We start from the raw sequence: 26,852 nt of genomic DNA, 5'->3' as shown, positions 1-26,852 counted from the left end.
CACACCATGACTTTGCAAAAACAATGCTTTCAAGTAAAAGCGGAAGTGTTTTTTGTTATTTTTCGACAAAATTTGCATGAAGAGCAAGCCGTTTGCCTCTCCCCTCCCCCTCCTTTAAAAATATTAAAAACGATGGAACTGGAGATAGATCTGGAAAATATTTTATTTAAATTAATAATGATATAGATATAGAGAGATTGATACCACCACGAAACTTATTTAAGCAGCTGCCGAAGGCGGCAACATTGGCGTAAAAAGGCAGATGATAATATTGATATATAGAGAAAAACATTGATTAATACCATCGCTAAATTGTCTGAGCAGCCGCCGAAGGTGGCAACCCTGGTGTAAAAAGGTGGACCAGCTGGTCGCCGAAGGCGGCTAGTTTATAATAATTTGAGTACAGTTGGCTCTCTGTTTAACGACTTTCAAGGGACCACAAAAAATCGTTGTTAAGTAGAAATCGTCCTTAAATAGAATGCTTTTAAAACTATAGTGGACCATCTGGGACCGTGAAAACCAACTTTAAATAGAAAAACTCGCTAAATAGAGCGACGTCAGAGATAAAGCTGTATTTTACCAAAAGTAGCAGATTTTCTAGTGAGCAAAGATCTTTTAAAGAAAAAGAGAACAATTCTGTTATAATAAGGGCATTTTAACCCAAAAATGAAATTAACTGAAATAAAGGGAGGTTTAATTGAACCAAGCACTGCAACTAGAGGACTATTCTGCCATGCTAAATGCAAAAGTCCTACCTGCAGCGGAGTTCAAAATGAGAAATTTCCTTTTAAAGTTTTGCGGCCCCATGTATTTGATTCAGATGTAACTTTTTTTTAGATTTTTTAAAAAAATATTTCCCACTGACAAATGACTATAAAACATATTTGAGGGAGATATGTGACAAAGAATCACCTGGTGACTGCAACTCAATTTCGATAAAAAGTGAAAACATGACTTTTGTGTTTAGCATGGCAGTATTGCACTAGTCCTTAAATAGAAGTCTTTTTAAAAAACCACCAGAAGCTGAAGCAAAATTTAGCAAACATCTAATAGGAGTGTCATGAATCTGAAAAGGCTGGAGCAATTGAGGAATAAAAGTATTGAAACCTATAGGCAGAAAACATTTTGCAATCACACTGACTGTAAGTTTCCTCATGAAAGATGCAACCTCTGCAACTAAATCACTACCAACACCCATTATAGCAAAGTGCCGCTTTAAAGTGACCAGTAAGAAGACCAATAGCCAAGGCCCAACAAACTAAAAGTGATGCCCTAGGCCCACAATAATTTGGAGACCCCCTGAAGGCCCTAGTAAGGTGGGGCAAAAAATAAAAAAATTTTAAGATCAACTTTTAATAGCTGCCAAAAGTTGTCTTTAGCAATAGTTAGCTTATGTGCAAAATTTGACGAAGATCGGTTTATATCTTCAGGGGACGCTGCGATCGCAAAGTTTTAACATTTTTTTTCGCACAATTTCATGGTTTTAATGCAAAAAGTATGCTTTTAAATTATCTTAATTGCAACTTTTTTACATCTTAAGGACATTTATGTGTTAATAACAAGTGAAATAGCTTTCAAAAAAATTTTGGTCTTAAAACGTTTACTTTTAAAAAAGGAAATGCATGGTTTTGTTGTAAAAAGTCTGGAATTTGAAGAGGCACTGCTATCAAACTCCAAGAATCATGGGAAATGCCATTTAAATGTGTTGTGCAATCTTGAACTTTGACTGGGAAAAGTTCCAGACACATTCCTGCAGCATCGAGTACACAGTACATTGTATGTTTATATTTTGAGCGTATTGGAATGATATTTCTAACACCAGCAAAAGCGGAGAACATTCGAAGGATAATTTTTTCTAGAATGAAAGTAAAGGAAAATGTTTAAAGATCCCGTTTCCGGAACACCAAAAACTTGTCTGATTCTGTGTTACCTACTTATGAAGATGCACTTAATTATTATTTATTTCTTGCACATGTAAAAAAAATAGTTTAGTTCTTCCGGAGAGTCCACAGTGACTGAGATTTCAGAAGATGTAGCCACGAAGTTGGAAGAGATATAGCCTCGTTCCTCTATTCCTGTAGTTTTGCAAACACTCATCACTCAAATTATTCGACATTTTCTCAGCAAACATGTAATCCTGAAGAAAACGATGAACAAAAAATGAGTTAAATCAAATGCGTTTTACGCAAAGATTCAGTTATTTTTATTCGTAGCTCGGGAACAACTTTTCAGTATCGCTTGTTATAAGTGCCATTTCAATGCGGTAACTGTGATAAGTTTAGCAATGTCCCTGTCAAAGAACAACTTTTTCTTGAAGATCAGCTTGGAGGGAGAAAAATTTTAACTTTAAAAGTTGATATCAAAACCAGAAGAAAATTAAAATAGATCTTTAAACGGAAAACAAAAAGACAAATCAAGAGCAAAGAGGAGAATCAAAAAAGTACCCGTGATGGTGTTATGAAGGCATTGAGGAAACAGAAAGTGATAGAGAATATTTAACAGAAGGTACGGGCAAATATGATCCGGAATTTAGTTGTATCAATTACAAAGCAAGCACTTCACAAACAAGAGTCAGTCTGAACAAGTTTTCTAAAAACGTGTGATCGCTACCGTATTTCGAATAGACACCACTGCAGTGGTGAAAATGTCAGCTTTATGGCAACAAATTGCTTCTTCGTTACTTAGTAGAATATTTGGATATACGACCAAGTACTAGTCTCCGAGAATTCAGCGTACCTAAGTACAGACCAAAAATAATTACTGCAAATATTTGAAGCCGTTATTAGTGGCAACTGCTCTGTAAACCTTTTTCAAATGGCACTTGGTTCCTTGAGTCATTGTAGATGGCTCACTACTGACAGTCGAATTTTGCGTTTGTACATCGACTTAGAATATCCGACAGAAAATTTAAAAATGCCTGCCTCATTCATTGTTAAAATTTTATACACCTTGCTGGTTTCTAATTAAGTGCAACTCATCATGCAAGGAAGGTGCACGAAACTTATGGCAAGTTAGTCATCTGTCGTGTTATTTGCCAGACAACTTGTTACATATGTCATCGATCCAGTCCTTCAGAGGAATGCTTTCTTTTTTTTTTTTTTTTTGCACATCCTGAAAATATTTTGCTGACAATTTTAAATGATGATCTAAGTCATGCATGGCAGTTTGCTGCACGTCGAATTTCGAGAGTACATCAATTCTGTGAATGATAATAATATCCGTACTTTTACCATTCCTGTGCTTATCTTTTCTTCTTCCGACTACTTAAAATTTATTTATTGGCAGTGTGAAGATGTGTTTATAGAAGAACCTTCATAACCATGACACAATCTGAGGATGAGCTGCATGAATTTGTGAAAACAGGGGGTGTTCCACATTTTCTTCAAAGCATGCGAAAATGTTTCTTTGTCATACTCAATCCGTGGAGCGCTGAGTAGAGTTGGTGACGGATGCATCTCTAGTCGTAAGTCGAAATAGAAGAGAGGGATGATTTTATTCATGCACGTTTTGAGGTTTGAAAGACGCATTTCTTTGAAAGTAAAAAAGACAATTATTATAAAAACTCTAGCTATGACACAAACTCTTTAAATAATCCTGTTTGACATAAAATTTCTGCCTTAGCCCTGACTTAGGGCAATACCACACTGCAAAATGCTATTTGATTTTATTTGTCTTACATGTTTTCATTTTCATGCCACATTTTGTAAAAATTCATCACTTTTTATTTAATTAATATTGTCCCAAAAGTCAATATTTTTTACATTTTTGCCTCTTTTTAAGATGATGGAAATGTAAATACGTAATATAAAATACTTTTGTGAGTTACTTCATATGCTTTTAATGCATGAATATATATTTAATGAGTAAAAAAAGGCAATGAAATTAATTTACAGCATAATTTTTCATATTTTAACAATGAGATCCGGGAAAAAAGCTATAATAAAACTTTACAATCGCAGCGGCCCCTGAAGATATTAACTGATCTTCCTAAAATTTTGTACAAAAGCTAATTATTACCAAAGACAACTTTTCGCAACTATTAAAAGTTGATCTGAAAAACTTTTTATTTTTCGCCCCACCCTACTCTATAGCAGAATACAGTGGTTGATCTACAGGTTTGGGATCCCGTCAGAATGCATTTTTGGGGGCCCTTTTATGTATCACAAAATTATGTGAATCATTTATTATGTGCATTTTAAATTCGCCCTGAAAAAAATTCTCTTAGTTCTTTTTTTTTCAATTATTAAGTCATTCTTTTCAAACTATTTTTTTAAAAATGTGTGAATTTATCGTACAGTTTACATGCGATTCCTAATTCTTTGGTGATTTGGGGCCCCTTAGGAAGAAAAATGGGCCCCAGGCCTAGTGGAACTGTGCGGTAATCAGGGTCAGCCAATAGCCTATTAAGACTTAAGAGATCCCTTGAAGAGCAACCCATCCTTTGTTTGACGTTTTCAGGGCCGAATTTGGAAGTGTGGAGGCCCCGGGGCAAGGAAGAAGTGGAGGCCTCTAATCAGGGTTCAAAAAGATCATCGTATTTTTGAAAATATCCGATACTTTTATATATATCTGAATATTGTGATATATATGTATATATCCGATGTTTTCGACCCGTGAAAGTTAGGATATTTTGTAAAAATTTTATTGTGGGGGCCCCTTTGTTGTGGAGGCCCTGGGGCAGTAGCCCCACCTGCCCTCCCTTAAATCCGGTCCTGGACATTTTGCATCTAAGTTACACCAGTTATAATACTGTATTTTCTTAAAATTCAAAAACTGCAGTCCTAACGAAATTCTTTGAAATCCTAATTGCCAGGTTGAGAAACAATAAAAATAGAATCAGAGCAAGTGTGACCCAAGAAATGAAAGAATTCTCACTGAAAGAAATGTTTTCACAGGGTCCTTCTTTTGGTTCTCTTTCACTCAATTGACTGTTCCTCGTATCTGTTTCTTGTAATTCTACTAAAAATTGTTTTGTAACAACAAAATGTGTTCTGTGATGTACATAAAACACATCCACACACTTTAGCACAGTCTGGTCACTAAAAAAAAGGGGGAGAGAAAAGAAGCTGAACAGAGGAATTTTTTTTACAAAAGTAAACACTAAAGAAATACTTTCAGTACATTATTCATTTAAACACATGCCTGATGCATGTGTCCTATTCTAAAACATGCCGAGAAAAAAGTCAACCATCAGTCACACACCTGGAGACATTCCAACTATAGGTTAAGAAAGAGAAGAAAGTAGTGTGACTGAATTCATTCCAGAATGATGAGGGAAATGGTTGTAGTGACATGATGCAAGGCATAACAAATTTGGTCAACATTTGTTTATCACCTCGGTCCTTACAGAAAAAAAAAATGTATAGAACTGTGTTTCTTTCTAGGGCTGGGCATAGATAATTAACCAATGATAGTAATGGAAAAGAAAAAAAAAGGCAGTTTATAAATTCTAGAAAAAGCCTTGTACAACAAATGGTGCCATTGTCACAATTATATTACAAATAATATAGTTTGAAAGTTCTTTCGAATTTGAGCAATGTTGGGACTCTGCCACATCAATAATAATAATGATAATAATAATAAAATAATAATAATAATAAATTAAAAAAAAGGTATATGCAATACAGTAAATAAACTAATTTTAAAAAATGTTGTTTAGTTTATCGAAATGTTTAACCAGAACTGTATTATTCTATGAAACTAACGCAGAACAATCATAAGTTTGTGAAAAGGAAAAACTTTAAAAGGACAAAATAACTTTAATTGTTTATTTATTGCAATTCTTTTTGAAATTGAAGTAATGCAAACATTATTCTATACAATGTAAATTTTCAAGGTTTTGAGTTTATAATCTCATGCTGGAATACATTTCAGCAGCTTAAAACAGTTGAAGGATACAGAAGAAACGCAAAATCAGTCACTTTTCTCACAGAAACAGAAAAATGGTGCTATCTAGTGGTTGCTGAAGCATACTTTTGGAATAGCCAATTATCTTTTGCACAAAACACTTAAGTCAACAGAAATATTTCTCTGTACCTTTCAGTTATTAAGCAACATCAGTACTTACACTAAGTTTCCAGAAATGATGCATCAGTTCTGCATTGCTCATTGTATGGGGCATAGGAGCTGCTGAATCCAGGTCAAGCACATTTCTCACAGGAATATATTCTTGATCCTAGAAAGAGAAAGAAACTGGATGTAGTCAATGCATTCCTTGAGGATAAAAATTAACAGCTTATTCAAGGACAGCTATTGGGCTATTTCATGGTATTTTCGGACAAATTTCGAGTCCATAACATGACACTTTTTTGCCATACTTATTTAATTTACTGCTTGATTTGAAAGTTATTTAGTTAGTGTGTTGGTAGGACAAACTCAAAATAAAATAATGTGCTAATCAAACAGTAAATTAAAAAAGTATGGCAAAAAAAGTCCTGTTACGGACTGTACATAATTATCCAAAATACCGTTAAAAGACCCTGTTACTTTTATGCACACAAATGAATTTTAAGGCAATATAATTAGAAAGAGATTAAAGGTTGCCAATTAGGCACAAGAGAGAACATTCAAACTTCAATAAATGTGGAAAGGTCTAAACCTTTTTAACCCTTCAAGCGGCTGTGACGTAAAATTCCTTCACCCAGCAATGTATTGAAGAGCGGCCGTGTCGAAAAATTTGGCCTTGAATATTCTGCTTCGAGAACGGCTGCGGCGTAAAATTCTATGGAAGAATATTCATGGCGAAATTTTTCGACACGGCTGCTCTTCAATACATCGCTGGGTGAAGGAATTTTACGTCACGGCCGCTTGAAGGGTTAAGGATCTTTTTTTCTTTTCAGCTTAGATCCCCAACAAAGAACCTGAACATCTGTAATTATTGGGTGGAAATGTTAAACATTGTAGGCCACTTTTTGGCTGCATTTCAGTTTTAAGCATACAATTAAGCTGTGCAAGGAAAAATAAACATGCAAACATGCATGTATTCTACAATGCAGGCATCATAAGTCATTTTGAGGTAAGAATTCTGTCTGTTGAATCTGGTCCATCAAATCAATATGTATTGTCAATTTTACATTGAACTCAACATCTGATTATGTTTTGCACAGGTTGGACAGGAAAGAATCTGCTGATCTGATAAATAAAAACAAAATATTGACACTGTATAGCATAATGAGTTGCAGCAGCAATATGAGGATAAGTGTTGTACTTCAGGAAAAAACTCTCATGAATATTACTCATTAATAGCAGAATAAACCATTGAGTGATCATTATTCAATTCATTCATTATTCTTTGTCAGTCTAGGAGTGATCATTATTCTTTGATTCATTATTCATCAAAGCAAATAAAACGGGCATTTCCCAAAAAGTTTCAAAATTTATTTCAAATGAAAATTTTTATGAAAATAAAATTTAAAAAAAAAGCAAAACATGTTGCTTTTGGGCAAAAAGAAGTTAATTAGTTAACATGAAAGCAATATTAAATTCATTCTTTCAATCAATTGGGCAAAACTGTTGTTGATTTGATGTAATTTTAACTATAGATGACATTTTTGTCCTTTTTTGTTAGCGTTCGTCACATGAAGGAGTCCCCTGTGATTATTTAAAACACATTTCATAATTACTTTTTTATCCTAGCAACTGATATTTCCCTTCTTAGAAGAAAAAGATGCTACAAGGAAAAAAAAATTAAGGTACACCCTTCTTGCTCAGAAGGCCAGATCATGTAATTACAAAAAAAGAAATAAGCTGTAAGTTATGCCTATTTCCTGGAGTTTATGCAAAACTAAAAAAACGGCAGGCTAATTTTAACTACCAGTGTGATTTTAGCTGATGAAAGGATTACTATTCTTGGCTCTGTTACGACTAATCTAGATTGACGGTTGCGAACGAGAGTGAAACTGCAACTTCTGGATGACATAATGAGCTGCTTGGTATTTGGTTATTAACATAAAAAACAGAATAAAACAAATTTTAAAGAAAAATATATTGAAACTGCAGTTTCTCTAAAAGAGAATGTCAAATTTTTTTTATCATAACTTAAAAATAGTGTCATAATTTCAAGTGTAAATGTACTGGGGCATTTTGAAGAAATATTATTGCCAGTTAGACACCCTTAAAGATTTGAACAGAAATTAATAATACGAATAAATTACTTTGTGTGGCTTTGACCAATCATAAATCAATATATTTTTTTAAAAAGTGAAGGAGATAAAAATGCATGACTAACAACTACTAAAAATACTCTTTTCAATAAAAATAATTCAAATACAGTACACCCTCGTTTACGCTGGTCCATTTTATGCAGTTTCGATTATACACGGTTGAAGATTTGACACCTTTACGAGGATGAGTTTCGGTTTTAAGTGGATGTGGCAATGCAAACAGATAAAATTTTCCCCTTTATCAAAATCCTAACTCCTAAAGATTGCAGACATGGGTGCAAGTTTGGTAATGTGTTCAAGACGGAAAATATTTTCAGCCCCCCCCCCCTGGCATACGTGCTAAAGGAAAAATTTATGTGTATAAATGTTGTAGATTTTAACAATGCCAATTTTTGAATCTGTGTTTAATTTGAATTTTAAGTCTTTAAATTGTAATATTTAAGCGTTATCGTAATTCCAAAAACCTAAAAACCGCCAATAATGAAGGGGGGGGGGGGGGGGTCTGGGAGCTCTCCCCCAGAAATGTTTTTAAATTGAAGTCCAAAAAACGCAATGGTAGGCCATTTTGGTAACGTTCAGGGAAAGGAGGCTTAGGGACTCTTACATCAATTATTTCAAACTGATAGTCCCAAAATCAATATTGGGCGACCTTCAAAAATAATAGAGAAAGAGGGGGGGGACGCTCTGGGCTCTTCCCGAAATTGAAGCTTTAAAAACAAAATTGCACTCCATTTTTCATACGTTTATATGCTTTTTGAATGCATTATCGAAGGGCTGGAGTTCAGGAACCCTACCTAACTTCAGCAATATTTCGAAATTGAAGTTCTAAAAACGCAATTTTAGACAATGTTTTAAAAGGAAGGGGTAAAAGCGTTCGCAGCTCCCCGCCATTAGTTTTTTGCCGATCGTAAACATTTTTATTGCAAGCAATAAGATCGCTTGGGACATAAGATCTTCACTTTTGCAACATAAATCAGTTCTGATCGGAAAGTTTCCCAAGGTAGCGCCAGAAAAGAAGGAAGGGGGGGGGGGAAGGGTATGGGCGACTAATGATAATGGACTGGCACCATTCCCCCATACAGTCTTCATTTGAAAAAGAATTCTTTTTTAGATAGCAGGTGGTGAAATTAGCAATAAAAAAACTGCTTCAGTAAAGTAGATATATTTTTTAAACGAGGTACACTTTCCAATATTCATTAATTAAAAAAAGAAATAGGGTAATTGAATCCTTACACCAGGCAGGGCACCCGAATCACATCCCTCTTAAGGCACTCAAATATAGCCTAAAGTGGCGTTTTAAATATTTCAGCATCAAAAAATTTTCGGAAGAGAACTCCCGAACCCCTTCCTCTGAGTTCACCACAAATGTCCTAAATTTAAATTTTTAAGGATGCAGTTTCTAAATTTTTTTCTAGGAATAGTACTTTTCCTTACCTAAAACATGACTTATGACCACCTAAAAGTTTTAATACTTTAATTTCGGAAACTTTTTGAAAGATTCTTCCTATACCCTACCCCTTAAATCATACAAAGATAGCCCAAAACAGAGTTCTTAAAATTTTAGAAACGGAAATATTTCGGGCTGGGCGACGGAATAACCCCCCCCCCTCCTCTCATTGTGTTTAATAAAGGCAATGTAAGTTTGTGTTTGAGATTTATTTTTCTATTGAAAGAGCAACTCCCCAAAATTTTAAGACTTCAATTTCGAAAATGTTTCGAGAAAGACCCCCCCCCCCCTGAATTCCACTCAAAAATAGCCAAAATAGCCTTTCAATACTTCAGCATGGAGAAATTTTCGGGGGAGAGAGCACCCGAACTCCTTCCCCTAAGTTCACTAAATTTGACTTAAATTTGCGGTTCCCCCTTTTCATCACCGAAGTTTTAAGAATTTAAGTTCCAAAATTTATTGAGAGAAAGCCTTCAAATTCCCCCTTATTAAGGCTTCCAAAGGTGACCTAAAGCTGAGTTCTGAACAAGGGCACCCAAACAGGGGGCAAGTGGGGACTCAAGTCCCCCCCCCCCTTTAAAATTAGAACTTCCTTGCTTTTAGTACCTTTTTCTTTGCAAAACTGAAAAACATTTCTTCTCCAGCCTATAATGAATAGGTTATTAAAAATATCAAATTTTAATAACTCTTATCTGTACTGAAATCGGTCTCTATGGGGAAAATATCCTGCTAAACCATGGGTAAAATATCTGAGCCCCCCTTTAAATTTTGCATATGGGCGCTCATGGTTCTGAATACTTCAGCTTTGAATAATTTTCGGGGAAGAGGGACCCCGAGCCCCAAGACGGTCTAAAGTTGCACTTTTAAGACTCCACTTTCGAAATTTCGCCTAAAGAGAGCCCCCTCCCCCTCTTGACATTACTAAAGACAACCTAAAAGTTTTATGACTTCAATTACAAACACTTTTCGGGAGAGGGTCCCAAATTCCCTTTCTCTTAGGTCCATTTAAGTATAGTCTCAAAGAAATTTTAATACATCAGCTACAACATTTTCATGTTAGAACACCAAAACCATCTCTCATAAATTCACCAAAAAATTGCCTAAACTAGTGTTTTTAATACTCCAGTTTTCTATTTTTTTAAACCTCCCTCTCCCCACTTTTACATCGTTAAAGACAGCCTAAACATTTTTGACTTTTAAATTTTTAAGAGTTTGCGGAGGAGATTTAATGAAGCACTCCTAGCTTCAAAAATGGCTTTCAATTCAGTTTTTCAATATTTTATACTGCAGCCCTTGAGTAGCCCCCCCCCCCCTAGATTGTCCAAGATATAAACGTTTTGAGACCTCAATATCGTGGGTTAACTTGCGAACTTACCCTCTTTGCAAGAGCAGGGTTTTTTGCAAACTCGTGCTGCCGTTATTTTTCTCGTTTAATTTCTCTTTCTCTCTCCCCCCCCCCCATTTCCATTCTAGCGAATGTTGTATTGAATGACATTGGAATTTTGTAATTCCTCAAGTCTATTGTTAAAACTGCAGGAACGGTTGCCCATCGATGTTTCAAACCCGCTTGAAATTTCACCCCGATACTTTCTAAAATTCCCTTTGGATGCCCTTTGTTGTGGTGTAAACATTTCGTCTCATCAGCAATCACTCTAAATCGATGATTCAGATTCAACTTGAAGACATTTTAAGAGCGCAGATAATTTTCACTTATGCGTGTAAAGTTTGCAAAAAAAAAAAAACTGCTAATGAAAAAAAAAAACGAAAGGATAATCGAAAATAGCAAGAGAAAAGGCTAAAATTTCAATTAGAGACGATTATTTCGAAAAATCAGGGAGAATAGCGAGCTACTCCGCGGTCTGCAATGCAGTGAGTTGGAAATAACAGAGTTTACACATTAAAAAAGAGTCAAACGGCGCGAGTCTAAAAAGCCACTCCTCCAAAAGCACGTTGCAAACAAAACAAGCCCATTTCGGAAAATCGAGAGAATGTCGATGTAAATTCGTGGTTATGGAATGATCTAGTGGTTAAAGCATATTTTTCAAACACTCAATTTTTCTTTTTTAGTAAAAACTGAAAGAAAATTCATCGAATTTCTTTCCATCCCGACCTCCATCTCGGAAATTTTGTCCAAGACGGAAATCCGTCCTGAGACGGAAGGTCTTGCACCCATGATTGCAGATTACACTTAATAAAATGCATTTTGGCATGCTAATAATTGAGCTTGGGCCACTGTAGACATTTCAAGCAATTGGTTCCAAAGCTCTTCCAGAAGTAAAGTTATTAAACTCACACAGTTCAGAAATTACTGGAAGAAGAGCTTTTAAGAGTGACAAAGATAGCCAAAACCAACGAAGATACCGACATCAGTGACACACAACCAAAAACGTTCACATTGAAAATTTTGAGCCATTCCTAGACAATAGAAATGATCTTTCTGATTTGTTAGTGAAGGAAAATTCTATCATGGAAATGACACAAGTGGTCATGGATGCGTTAATGCTCTGCAAAGAATTACAGAAAAAAGTTGCCAGCTCCTCTTTATAAACAGAACACGAAATTAATTTGTTTTCTTTATGCATGTTGTGCATAAAAATGGATGTAAGTACACATTAAACTTATTATACAATTAGTCACCACTAGAATGAAGTTTTTTTTTATATATATACGGAACCTAACCCCTATTTTAACACTACTATTAGGTCTCAATTTATGCGGCTTTTCCGTGGATTGTAACTCCTCATAAACCAGGGTTTACTGTACATGATGTTAGCAAAGCTGTTCAAAGTATTGTAAGAACTACGAAGATAATATTACTATTAACATACTGTAATCAGGTTACAATAACAGAAAAAACTCCACTCAAATGTTTTAAATACTGTTACTTATTATAAAAAAAATATTTTGTGAAAATTCTGAGCTGTCAAAGGAAAGGAGGAAAAAAATAAAGAGATGAAATTTGCAGGACTTGCTTTTTCAAACATTCAGTTCTGTGGCAAGAAGTGATAATGAAGAAAGCCTTTCAAATATGAACAAGTTTAACAACTCATTAAGGGATATAAAAAGAAATATTTAAAAGAAGAAAGTGACTACAGATTTGTGAAAGACATGAAAAAAAAAATCATCTTCTAGGAGTGGATTGGTGATAATTTTAATATCTAAAACTGGAGAAGATGATATTCAATTCCTTGAAGTAGTGACAGAACAGCTACTAAATAAAACTTAGGTAAATATTTCAGGAGTAGTGTGGTGTGGAAGAGTAAATGCAAGAGGGGACATGTTTCAGTTGTTTAAATTTATCAAAATGAAAGATGCAAATGGGTTATACGAAAATGTATTGAAAAGTAAGGTCCCCTACTTTTTTTGTGGAAAATCAAATTTACACACAACTTTACATACATGGTTGGAAAAGTTAAACACTTCGCTATTTTCTCTATTTAGTTTCCTTGACAATCAATCACTTTCTGCATCCTGGTAACCAGTTTTTAATGGCGGCATTGTACCACTCTTTTGCCGTGTCACAAAGTTTCGAGCGCTTCTTTCACTTCCTTGTCTGAGCTGAATTTCTGTCCCCCAAGGTGTTTTTCGGGAGCGGGGAGCATGTGGTAGTCGCTGGGGCGCAACGTCCAAGCTGTAAGGGAGGTGCTCGATGATATTCGAGACGAATCCATCGAGTAGGGTGGTTGTTTGACAGAACACATGTGGACGAGTATTGTCATGCAACAAATACACTCCTTTGGAGCGCATCCCCTTCTTTTGTTTAGGATGGCTCGTCTAAGTTTTTTTAGAGTCTTCCAGTATTTGTCTGAGCGGATGGTTGTTCCTTTCGACACAAAGTCCACCAGAAGAAACCCTCCTGGTCCCAGAAAATGGTTGCCATAACCTTTCCTGCTGACTTCTCTGTCTCGCACTTCTTCGATTTTGGCAAGGTCGGATGACGCCATTGTTTCAACTGTACCTTTGTTTCCTGGTTGAAATAATGTAATGCCCATGTTTCATCTCCAGTGACAATTGAATCCAGAAATTATTCGCTCTTTTCGCCATAGCGGCAGAGAAATTCTGTGGCACATTCCATGTGCTTTCTCTTGTGTTCATCAGTAAGCTGCCTAAGGACCCACCTGGCGGCCCCCTTGTTATAACTGAGGATTTTCGAGATAATGTTACTCATGGAGAAGAAGCCACACTCTCCATTAAGAGCTTCCACTATCTCATTAATGGTTATACTCCGGTTATTGCAAACTATCTCATTGATCTGAGTTGCTGTTGATTCCGGTAAACTCAGCCAAATGCCCATTGTGGACGTTTTTTCCGCTCCTGGGAAAACGCTCGGCATCACTTCCGTACGTTTTTGACATCTATACACTTCCACTAACAGACGATGAATTTCTATCGGAGAAACCTTTTTGGCATTCAAAAATCTAATGATTGAGCACAGTTGGCACCTGGCAGGCGAGCGAAGTGAAGCTCCATTCTAAATGGCCGCTAGACAGCAACTGAGCGTCTCAGCGTCGAGCAGCTTGTTCTACACTGTGGTATATAAACCAAGGAATGCAGCGCTGTCATCACACTTTGCCTAGCAACTCTCGTTTGGAAATAACGTCCTTGGAGACTTTACTTTTTAATATATCCTCATATTTTTGCACAGAGAGCAGGTCAAAGGGTCATTGTTTTACGGTACTCAAATATCATGCTAACATGGAAATGAGGAACTACTTTAGTAGGTTTGTGGGTCCTTGGAACAGCTTACAGGAAGTAAAGAGCAAGGTTTTAGATAACTTTATTGGGAGGGCCATTGATCCTCATTGGGGACTAATTACCGGGTGACAAGAAATAACTTGGATGCACATAATACATTATAATTTTAATGCTATTGAAAATATTATGATCAAACTTCAAAATCAAGCGGAATACATTATTTATTCTAACATATTTGCAAATTTTCCAAGCGGCTATCTTTTGCCACTTGACACTTTAGCCACATACACAGCATAAAAAGTGTCACAAAATCTTTGTTTATGGGCCGCAACTCACTTACTGATATTTTATACCATTCCTTGCATAAGGATCTCTTAAGGGATGCCAAAGTCTTATGAGGTTTAGCACACACCCTTGTCTCCAAAATGGATCAAACAGAATACTCCATTGGGTTCAAATTTGGGAAATACAGTGGCAATTTTTGAGCTCCAATGAAGACCAGAAAATGTGTCTAGCACCAATCTTGAGTGCTTTTAGCTCTGTGTGCATGTGTGGAATCCTGTTGAAAGGTCCATCTTTTGTTTCCAAAGAACTTGGTCACAAAAGAACTTTTGCGACCAAATTAAGGCAGCATCTTCCAAAATGAGCTTAAAATATGTTTCTTGATAAATTTTTATCCTTTGATCAACAAAAACAAACAGGTGTTCTTCCACTAGCACATATCCCACCCCAAACCCTTACAGATTGGGGTCATTGATGCCGTTTGATAATGCAAAAAGATCTAGAAGACAAGGGTGTGAGTTAAATCTCACAAAAGTTATTACTCTGTATTAAGGTAAAAGGTAGCCACTATAAAAATTTGTAAATATATTAGACAAAATAACGTATTCATATTAATTTTGAAGTTTGGTCGTAATAATTTCATTAGTATTAAAATTATGATGTATCATGTGTGTCCAAGTTATTTCTTGTCACCCTGCAATTGATTGGAACTAGCTTAATTAGTCAAAGAGACTGTTGCTGGTCATTGCATCGATATTTGTAAATAAAGTTTAGGTACCATAATGAGACAATAGGGCATAAATTTTAAAGGATAATCTGTTTTTTTAACTTAGCCCTTCAAAAAAGTTTTTCCCAAAATCAGTTATTTCATAACTATCACGAGTTTGATAAAAACTGATCAAGATTGCAATTAATGATTACCATTACATTGCAAGTAGCTTCATAAAGTAATGCACACACTTTCAATGGAAATTGCACATATTTTAGAGTAATAAGAAACACAATCATAATACAAATGATTTTCATTGGTGCATAGAAATAAAGTCACTTTATAAAAACAGCTAAGTTGGAGCTACTTGACAACTAAATAATGTAGAGCTATGTGATAAAAAAAGAAAAGCATAATAATTCCAATTAACTACATTCATGTTGATCTCCTGAAGTATACTAATCTTGAATCCAGAAAATAAAAGTACATCTTTCAATGAAAAAGAAATAAGTGAATGCATTTTCAAAAATTAGCTCTGATAATTTATGATCTTCATTAGTCTTGAATATTACAGCTTCTTAAAATTCATTTCAAGAAACATGAAAATTAAGACTGACCTACATACTTGATCAGTCAGGGCGGATCCAGACATGATTGCTGGAGAGAAGAGCACACTGATCTCAGATGAAGAATTTTCCCCAGATGGGGGATTAACGTCCTTTGCGGACATAGACGTCTCATGTTGTTGACGTGATAAGTATTTGGCATACTCGAGGTCATTCTCATCCTCAGCAATCCACAAAGACTCTGAAATAGACAGTAAAAAAATTGAATGTTAATGTAATAAAATACATAAAATATATCATTTTACAGGAGTTTGAATAAATATGGCATCCCTAGACTTGGCTGCCTGAGCATTCATTACAAACCAGCAAAGCTAGTTATCTTAAATGGCTGAGAAAAATGCATGCATGAGTTGAAAGTTTGAGAAAACATTAGGATCCTAGTTGCCGTTTAAGTAAAAAATACGGCATTTTCCAGGACCCTTAAACTTTTCTTAACAAATACGAATGTGACGACCAGCAACAGGCTCTGGCCCCAAGGCAGGGGCGGCAAATAGGGGGGTCAAGAGGGGTGGTAACACCCCCAAATTGTTTGAGCAGAATGATAGAAAATGGGTGAATTTAATTTATGTTAGTCGGAAATCAATATTCATTAAAAAAAAAAAAGATCTCGCTGATTCTCAGTACCTATTTGATGAAACGAGATGCATTCCCAGACTAGAAAAAGTGTTCTTCATTATTTGGATGATGACTTAAATTTATGAAGTATTTTCTGGAATTTTCAGAACATAGAAACCTGATAGAGAACCATGGTTCATTTTAACTAAAGAGGACATTTCCTCATATACGCTAAATATTTCATACTTGTGTGCCAAGTGTAATGATGGTATGTTCAATATGAGAGGCTCGTGCAAAGTGGTGTGGCTGCATGGTTTTCACAAGAAAATTCCTTGATATTTTACAATCACTTTTACGCTCATTTTTTAAGTGTATATTTATTTGATGAGTGTTCATTGCTTTCTTCTGCTAGAAACACGTTTCCGCTGCTCAATGCATTATATGCTTTCATAGAAACTTCTTAAAAATGCACGTGATTACTGAATTACAAAAAAACATATCAACAAATACCTTTTATGAGGCTCTATAATTATGAAATCTCGGAGTGACACAAGATAGTCTTCAAGAAAATTAAAAAAATAAAAATATTTTTCTATAACTTCAAAGCAGTGATTTGAAGACTGGAAGAATTATTTCAAAACGATTCTTTCAATGGTGAAAAAGCTCACGCCCTTTAGCGTGTATGACTTTGTTTGAATTTTTATTCAATTTGTTTGTATTGAGGAAAGTCTTTGAAAAATGCTTTATTCTATCAAAACACTTCAATCTTCTACCCATAATTTTTGGACTATTCAAACTACAGTTCAATCTACAATTGATCTGTGCCCCATACTACCATAGTTCATTCTACAATTGAAACTGAAAATAGATTTCATAAAGATGCATATTTTAATCAATCATGAAACTTTTCAGGAAAAAAAAACTGTTTGGTTGGCTCTATATTATCTGGATTGGATTTTAAAAATGAAAAATAAAATGTTTCAATTATGAGTAAAATTTTTAGCATGAGGCAAGAAAAATGATAAGCAGTATGACAGCCTGAGTATCATATCCAGACACCACAGTTTTGTCCTTGTTATGGACTCCTCAGTCTGGAATAATAAATAACAGACCAGAGACAGATGACATCTCATTGAAGCTGAGAGCCCCAGCGAAACTAGATTATTCCATGATGAAAAATTAAGCCAATCAAAATTTTTGAAGTTGCATATGGGTGATTTTAAGGAACAAGATATAAAAAGTGTTTTCATGCATAACTTTGATACTTCAATTATTTTTCACCTATTCCAATCAGCTCAGGTAGTAGAGAAAGATTTTTTTAAGTCTCAGGAAGTTAGTGAATTATTTTAGAAACACAATGGGCAGAAAAAAAAACTTTCTATTTAGCTGTACTGGCAAAACAGCACGACACTGAGCACTGATAGATTAGTAACATGATTCCCTGCTCTTCCGAATTCCAAAAATCATGCATTAAAACTTTTCTAAAAGGTATAAAAACTTTAGTATCGGAATGTTTTGTATGACAACTTATCAGAAAATGAATAAAAATTTTAATTGTTTCTAAACACTAAATTTTATTCATATTAAAACGATTTTATGACCACTTCCTGTTAGCTAATGTGTGCTTGGTACCGCACTGTGGTAATACATATTTAAGAAACTTGACCCCCCCAAATGAAATGCTGAAATGCCGCTCCTGGCCCAAGGCTGGTCTTACCAGTCCCCAATGTACTTGGACTGGTAAGACAGCTTACCAGTCCCCAATAGAGATTCTCCAATGTAGATTTTACATAAAGCTATCTCCCCCAAATTCATAACAGCCCAGGGTTCGAAAATATCATGATATTCTTGAAAATATCAAAAATATCCAATATTTTGATATCGGACATTTTGATATCTGATATTTTCAATCAGCACAAACTAAAGTCTTCAAAATAGTAAATGAATCTTCAAATCACTCTTTATTTTCTTAAACATTGTTCTTACAATATGTAGACTTAAAATGAATGCTTCTTTCATTATTTATACCTAATATTTCATTAAAAATTTTTTTATTAATGTTAATGTAGTTCATTTAGTATTAGCTGTTGTACTCATTTTTCTTCAGTTAGCTGCTTTTACATAGCTATATGATTCAGAAATAAAAAAATATACTTTAGTTGGTGCACAGTCATAAGACATTTTCTTTTTTCTTTTTTTCTGATCAACATGTAATATTTAATCAGGCGCTTTTAATATGAATTAAAATTGTTACATTACTAATCATTTTATGTGAATATAAAATAAAAAAGGAATATTTTATTACTTTGCTGTATTAATGATGTATTAATACATTATAAAAATGTAATGCATAACTTTTTAATTATGTTTAATAATAAATGAACAATATTACTATGAGTAATATAATCTTTATATTGAAAATACCATAGTTGAGAAAATAAACATAAAAAATATCAAAATATTACGACATTTTCAAAATTAATATCGGATATATATCGTGATATATATGGGCGAACGCTGTAACAGCCTCTTCTGGTAAGCTGTTTCAAGTGCCCACAACCTTACTAAAGTAATCATTTTTCCTATTTCCAGATTAGCATGAGATTTGAATAATTTGAAAAGATGAACCCTCTTCCAACATTCTGTGAAAAATTTAACCCAGTAACATCTTTCATTTTGAAAAGTTTAAACAACTGAATCATTTCCTCTCTGAATCCTATTTGCCCCTGGCTATACATATTAAGACTTTTAAGTCTGGCATCATAATTTAAATCTGAAAGTCCCCTCACTAGCCTAGTAGCCCTTCTTTGAACCCTTTCCAAGAAAGAAATATCTTTCTTAATATGAGGAGAACACAAATAACAGCATATCCGTGCTAAGTGCAGATGTAGCACCTGCACATTTAATCAAAATTGAGTTATTGTCACCGGGTGGTAATCACTAACTTAGTTAACCTAAATCTAAAAATTTTTGGCAATTTCTGAATGTGATATATTAAAAAAAGTGGCATCTGCATATTTTGTATAGTTTGCTAAAGCAATTTGAACGTAAGGGACAAATACTAAGTATTTTAAATGCTATCTGCGCAGTTACCCAATTTTTTCCTTAGTAATTATATAGATACCACTTTTATACCTTAATAAAGCAGCATATTTAATAATGTAGCAGTTTATTGTAATAGAGCACTAAAATTAAGTTTACCTATTAATTGAATAGTGTATATAGGTTGATAATAAAAACTAATACAACTTTGCATAATAAATGCTCAAGTAAATATTCAGCTCTTTCTATTTAAATTGTTATTTAAAATGTAAATTCTTAAAAAGTAAAATTCATGTAAAATATTCATACTTAATTTGTTTATGTAAAAAAAAGGATTTCATTCTATGGTTAATTATTTTTTTTGTTTAAATACTGTCTGCTGTCAAAATTATCTTCATTCTTGGTAAAAACAAATTAAGAAAACAAAACATTAATAATGATTGTACAAAAATTCAACACATTCTTAGAACATAAAGAACATAAAATTTTTATAGATTACAAGTTTAAATGTCTAAAATTTTGAAAAAAGTATTTTTTAGAAGGCAGATCCCGTTGGACTTAACAAAATAAAGCAACCGTCAAGTTTAAATAAAACAGATATTTTCAGTATTTTTTAACAATACATTAAGCATGTTTTACTAATGTTTTCATTTTTTTGTCATATCTGTACAGATACCCCTAAATATGACTAGTAATGGTCACTTACAGTGAAATGAACCTAGTATACAAAAATGTTATTGAAGAGAAAATTTGTTGTAACTACATTCATTAATTTTAAATAAAGACTTTTACAAGAATATGCTCCTACATAAGTTATTTACAAAATGGCTATTGCAAGTTGAACATTTAATTAAGAAACAAGTCAAAGAAATGAGTTCTAAAACTTTATAATCATCAATTTCTCATTTTCAGCTCTATTGCAGATACTATTATGCTTAGCACGGCAGCATACTCCAAATGAAGGGTTGCAGACTGAGGAAAATGGGAAATTTATTCTGAGTCATAATTTTACAGCTACTCAGATCAGTTAATAGACAAAGCTCTAGCAATTATTTTAGAATAAAAATGCAAGAATCAGAGAATGATTCCGTGCAAATAAGAATGTCATGAAAACAAAAAGCAATCAAGGTGAAAAAAGAAGATTACATGAGGGGCTGTTACTGAAGTTTACTCACCCTGCCAGATGTCATCCTGGCTCGTGGCAGTTATCTGATGAGAAAAGGAAAGCTGCCTCTCTACCCTGGAAGCATCACACTCTATCTCCTTAAGGAATCTCCTAAGCCCTGTAAGCAAGTTCCAACTAACATTAAATTGAAATAAAAGTGATGTAGTAGTTACCAATGCCACTTGGGAGACAAAAAATCCTTTTTACTTCCTTTTAGATAGAAAATTAAGTATTGTATTTGCAAAAACATTCTTACCCAAAAATCAGCCTTAATTTCCATCTGGCTTGTCCCCAAATCAATACTGATTTTTTTTTTCAAACCGACTACACGTGGATATATGCCTAAGAATGTATAGACACCCAAAATATCTATTTTGATGATCCACGAGTTAATTAAAACGAGTTTTCTCATGACTTCCGTATGTGCATATATATCTTGCATAACTCAAAAGGGTCATTTCAAGGTATTTTTAACATTTATGTAGAGTCCGTAACGGGACCTTTTTTTTGCCATAGCTTTTTAATATACTGTTTGATTTTCAAATTATTTTGAGTTGACGTGTTGGTAAGAAAAGCTCAAAATAAAATAATATGCAAATCAAAAAGTAAATTAAAAAGTTTTGGCAAAAAAAGATCACGTTACGGACTCTACATAAATGTGTTAAATTACCCTGAAATGACTCAAAAGCCGTAGGTCCTAGAAAGTTGAAATTTGGTACCTAGACTCCAAAAGGAGTCTAGTTGTTCACTTCTCCTTTTGGTTGCATTCTGATGTTCCAAAGGGAGACTTTTACACCTTTTTGAGGGAAAATCATTGTTAATTTCAAAGCAAACTCAAGTGGTGTTATAAATTGGCAAACACTTAGCGATATATCGCCAAGCTTTTGGTTGCCAGTTTTGTCTCCAACTTGGTAAAAAACTTGGCGTTTTTTCTTTAATCTGGTTTTATTTTGGCCACTGTTGGCAATGTTTAGAGAGTTAATCATTGATTCACATTAAAATTGCCAAAATTGGGAAAATTAATCTGTATAAAATGTTTTTTCGCTTCGGTTCGCAACAAACTGAGGGTGAAAATAATTTAAAGTGTGACTTTGCTTACTCCAAGGTACTATTATAATTAAATTGACATAAAGGAAGTCATGCGATGCACACATCAGTTCATTTTCAGAACGAATAGGAGTTAAAGCAAATATTAAAGACGCAAGTCCAGTGAAAGTAGGTATAAGGGCAGGGGTCCAGGGTCCAGCTTTTGGCTTTAAGTATTAGACGCAGTAGCATTTACAACCACCAACACAATTTGGGCACAGTTCTGATTGAAATCTCTAATAACTCTGCACCCATGGTAACTGCTACTTAATGGCCTGCAGACCAGATAAATAGATTTATGGAGTAACTACTTTACATGTACTTTAGGTTTTTAATGCTGATAAACTTTAGAAACTGGGCGCTTTGATTTTAAGTCTGATGCCCTACCTATTAAACTACCAGTGGCGCATGAAATTGAAAAGTCACACATAATTTTAAGTTCATTGAAATTTTTAGAGAAATAAATCACATAATGAAACAGAAAGTTTGTACCCAGAAATAAAGTCAACAAAGTTAAAGCAAGCAAAGTATGCAAAAATAATTTTATTTCTGAAAAATAAGCTTTAAGCAACCATTCAAAAAAAAAAAAAAAAGGATAAATAAATTAATAAATAAATAAAAATTTAAAACATATTTCAGGGTTGCCAACCACTCTGCATTTTGTTCAATTGCTCCTCAAAAGTAGCGAAACACCGCAGCTCCACAAAAAAGTTATTTTGTTCCGCATTTCCCGGCCGAGAGTTTTCAAGCATGACTAAGTGTAAAAAGCTGTTTTTTATTTTCATGATAGGGCTTAAAATGATTATCAAAGCTCAAAAATAATTTTAGGTAAGTGGTTTTAGTTTTTTCATTGAATTTTATGCAAAATATCGAGCTGCTCCGCAAAGTTTCAAAATGCTTCTCAAAATCACCACAGATGCTCTTTAAACTGTTTCTTCAAGGTTGGTAACCCCACATATTTATTTATAAGTAATAGTTCATTATGTCCATAAAGCATTGAAATAAGTCTTGAAAGTTTACCATAAGCCTTTGAACCATGTATACTTATTTCAGGATTACAAGAGGAAATATTTTTTATTTGACAAAGCTAAGGCTCAAAATTTCTAGAGTGTTCTTGGATTTCTTTGAAAACATACTATAAAACCTTATCGCCTTCATTGTTCTTTATTAAATTGACACAAACATAACATGAATAAATTCAAGGGTAATTAAACTTATTCATTTACAGTTAATCTAACACGCTTGTGGTTTTCCTTTTTTGTCAATGTCAGCATTTCGTCTACCTGAGATAAAACATTATCAGTTGCATTGCTTTTTTTAACAGTTTAATGTTGAAAATTAAATTACACAATTTTCTATCAAGTACAAGTTCATGTTGATTAAAGACAACATCTTACCAAAGGGACTGCGGTGTTACCACAAAGTTTATAGTTTCTATAAATTTCAAATTATAGAAAATAAAAATATTATTTAACTACACCATATCATAATGTTAGTTGAAAATGGTATCATTGACTTTTAGAACATAACAAATTTGTCCACTCAAAGTCTCAGAAAGTTCTCTTACCAATAGTGTGTGTCCGGCAGACAGACATGAAGATAAACGCAACAAAAGAATGCCACACAAGGGTAAGTGCAGTGAAAATAATACTGGAGAAGCAGAGTGTGTGGCAGACTAGGGGGTCTAGTTCAATGGCTCTGCACTGGTCAGCTTTATATGAATCCACATCTTCTAATATCTTAGCTGCCACAAAAAGAAGACCCAGCAGAAAAACCAGCACAGCACCATTCACCTACATTAAGGAATTCAAATACAAGTATGGTTAAGATTGTTGTGTTTCTTTTAAGTGTTCTAAACTTATAAATAAATACAAATATAAATGCAATGATCAACTACAGGCTCCGGGCCCAGCTAGGCTGGTCATTGCAAACTACTTTAGCTATTCGAAAGGTATTTCCGGACATCAGTTCTCATATGGTATATTAGAGCTAATTTGCACATGCAGAAAATAAGTTTCAGAAAAAAAAGATAGCTAGCTTAAATGTGAATTGTAGAGTTATTTAGTTAAGTAATAGTTTTAATAGCTCTTTTTGATTCTTTACAAAAGCTCATTAACAGCCAGCTAATTTTCCGCACAAGTGTCCTGATTTCTATGAATATTAAACATAAAACTTTTACCTTGTGTAATTTACACAAGGCCCTATATTGTAATTTACACAAGGCCCTATATAACATTTGGCCCTATATAAAACTGAGACAAACTATTAGAAAAAGCTTCACTTGCAAGTCATACTCATAGACTAATAGTTATTATGTTGTCAATAATGTAATGCGTGATGCAGGGGTACCAAACTGTTCAAAAGAATTACTGAAGCCTTCTCAAATACTATGAGATACCATACCCCCTGCCCCCCCCCCAAAAAAAAAAGGAGAAAAGAACACTCCTTAAAACACCCACTTCTCATAATATCAATGGGACAGCCTGCATCATGGAACCTCCCCCCCCCTCCTCCCTTCCCTCCCAGGGTCCCCTGCAGTTTGTTAGTTACTGAATATTTCTTACTAATTTCGAAACTGAAAGCTTTAAAGTAACTAAGTCATGGGAAAAAAGTAAGACCCTAAAATTCAAACTTGCAACAAATTTTGAGCCGTGTTAATTTTTTTTCGAATGTGCGTGAAGAAAAAGAAATATGGAATTAACATCTGTGTAAAAAGGTACCTACTCACTACATAATATGGGAAAAAATAATAAAATTCATGAACAAATGTACATTTACATTATGTTTCTAAAATCTAGGATTCCTCAAATAATGGGCCTGAGCATATGAACAAGACACATATATGTTCATGGGCATAGCACATGAACAAGACATTCATGGAGTGTTATAATGAAGAGTAATAAATGTGAACAGAAAGAAAATCAGCATAACCATAAATATCATACAATAAACAAATTTCATTTTTACAAAGAAAAATAGACATTTTCTAGCACAGTAATCCAGCTGACTCACTTTGAAAATGGTCCTTGCATGCATGCGAATGTCTTTGAGGAAACGAGGATGCATCAGTAGGCGACCACACAAGTCCTTGCAGTAGAAGCCAAAGCCGCACCACAAACCTACCAAGAGAATTCCAATAGTGCCACCAGGGATATCGGACGGTGTGTTGGGAGAGATGATGTCATACGTGATGAACCAGATGTACGACAGAGCACATGTGAGCGCAGAGCCGAAGGTGATAGCATGCAGGATGGTACCAAGGACAGGTTTGGAATTATTGTGAAGTGGAATACCATTGCATTTTGCAACAATGTACCACATCCAGAATGGAAGGTGTCTTGACTGTCGGACATGCAGATCAACTTTTCGATTCTTTGTGGCACTATCAATGAAAGAATGGACGCGGTAATCTTCACGGTCTGTCGCATAGAAGCGAGAAGTCATGGATTCCGACCTGCGGTTCTTCCTGCAAAGAAAATAATAAGCACGTCCTTTAAGACATTCAGATTGGCAAAATAAAGTCTCATTCAAAAAAAAAAAGCAAGCAATTAGCCTCGTTTCTGCATTTTAAGAATGTCTATTATATTTGCTGGGCACCAAATGAAAGAACATAGTTGAGCATTTTACAAATGTTTTAATGTTTTTTCCGACAACAAGCATGTAGTTTAGCAATCCCCCTCCCCCAATATGAGTAAGTTTCAAATGACACGTCCGATTTTGATATCCATATTTCTTACTCTGAGTGCTACTTCTCTGAGTGCTAAATTTACCACCTAAAATTTTGGATTGCATCTACTCTTCACTTTCCCTGACTAATTGTGGTCATGACTTGCAATTCAATCGGAGGAATAGACATATAGACATCAGAAAATGTACTGGACACTGGTGCACAAAAGTGACTACTGTGACACCACCTTAAAAGTAAAAACCTGAGCATGCAATGCTTTGTTTTGTTTTGTACCTAAACTATAGCAACAACACTCTTTCGTTCGAACTTTTGTAATGATTGAAATGAATCTAGATGTACTTACGGGGAGGCTGTCATTGTTAGACGCGATTGTTTTTCATAAGGATCATCTAAGTCGATATAATTTACGAATAATTTGCTTTAAACCATAAAATTTCGAACATACGTAACAAGCTGGCATTTAATTAAGTTCATTTGGGTAAAAACATTATATGTAAATATATATGAATCAGACTACGACTGTACTTCCCAGAAGTAAACAAAAACAAAATACAGAAGAACAGAGTGTTGCCTAATTTTAAAGCAAAATATTTCAGTCACTTCAAAAATCTTCAAACGATTCAAACATGGTAGTAATTCATCACACGGATAATATATAACATTAATTATGTGGGTGTAAGCAAAGAAAAAAGGTTTCGAAAAGTTTTTATAGGAAATAAATACCCAAGAGGACAGGGATTCTATTCACGTGACGTCATTGCGGGTATTTGGCCGGACTTTCCTCGAGCGTTTCTTTCGTGTTTCGTCTCCCTCGTTCTTTGCGGCTTAAAACAAAACCAAGCACACTCTGATGGTGCTGCGAAAAATAATTGGTATTTTGGAAGTTTTCAAGTCATAAATGTTGTAAAGGAGTAATAATCCATTCATTAGGTAACACTCCGTTCGCTCTTCTGTATTTTGATTTTATTTACTTCTGGAAAGTAGAGTCGTAATCTGATTCTTTTTACCCAAGTGAACTTAATTAAATGTAGCTCCAGTTTGTTACGTATGCTCACAAATAAGTTTCATACTGTTAGCTTCAAAATTACAAAAAAAAATATTATGCAATATGCCACCAAGCTTTTGGTGCAACCAGAGAGGCTCAGGAGTTCCACGCCTCTTATTCAAAGAGAAGAAAAGAACGTCTTGTCTCCTCTTGGGAAAGCGAAGCTATTTTAATAAGAAAAAGCAAATATAATGGTGAAAAAAAAGATTTTAATTCTTTCAGAAGGAAATCTTTAAATTAAAAATGTTCAACAGATGCAGGTTATTGATCAGTTCGCTACGTTCCATTCTCTCCTTCTCCTTCTACGCAAAAAAGATAAAATTAATGTTTAATTATTCGCAGGGCCGGAT

The 26,852-nt window shown here is 34.4% G+C and overlaps 1 protein-coding gene across 1 annotated transcript in view; it reads right to left on the bottom strand.

Annotated features, from left to right (window-relative positions):
• Window positions 1-26,009, bottom strand: part of LOC129228393 (uncharacterized) — a 35,559-nt gene extending 9,550 nt beyond the window's left edge. Inside the window, exons 1-6 of the mRNA XM_054863071.1 lie at window positions 25,801-26,009; window positions 24,782-25,235; window positions 23,337-23,562; window positions 20,694-20,801; window positions 15,921-16,102; window positions 6,068-6,175 (exon numbers count right to left, since the gene is read on the bottom strand). Coding sequence (XP_054719046.1) covers window positions 6,068-6,175; window positions 15,921-16,102; window positions 20,694-20,801; window positions 23,337-23,562; window positions 24,782-25,235; window positions 25,801-25,814 — 1,092 coding nt within the window. The 5' untranslated portion in view covers window positions 25,815-26,009. The remainder of the gene's footprint in view (window positions 1-6,067; window positions 6,176-15,920; window positions 16,103-20,693; window positions 20,802-23,336; window positions 23,563-24,781; window positions 25,236-25,800) is intronic.
• Between the last annotated feature and the right edge of the window lie 843 nt (window positions 26,010-26,852).

Source organism: Uloborus diversus, chromosome 8 (genome assembly GCF_026930045.1).
Source record: "Uloborus diversus isolate 005 chromosome 8, Udiv.v.3.1, whole genome shotgun sequence".
NCBI classification, from domain to species: Eukaryota; Metazoa; Arthropoda; class Arachnida; order Araneae; family Uloboridae; genus Uloborus; species Uloborus diversus.
This window is presented reverse-complemented; position numbering and strand designations above follow the sequence as displayed.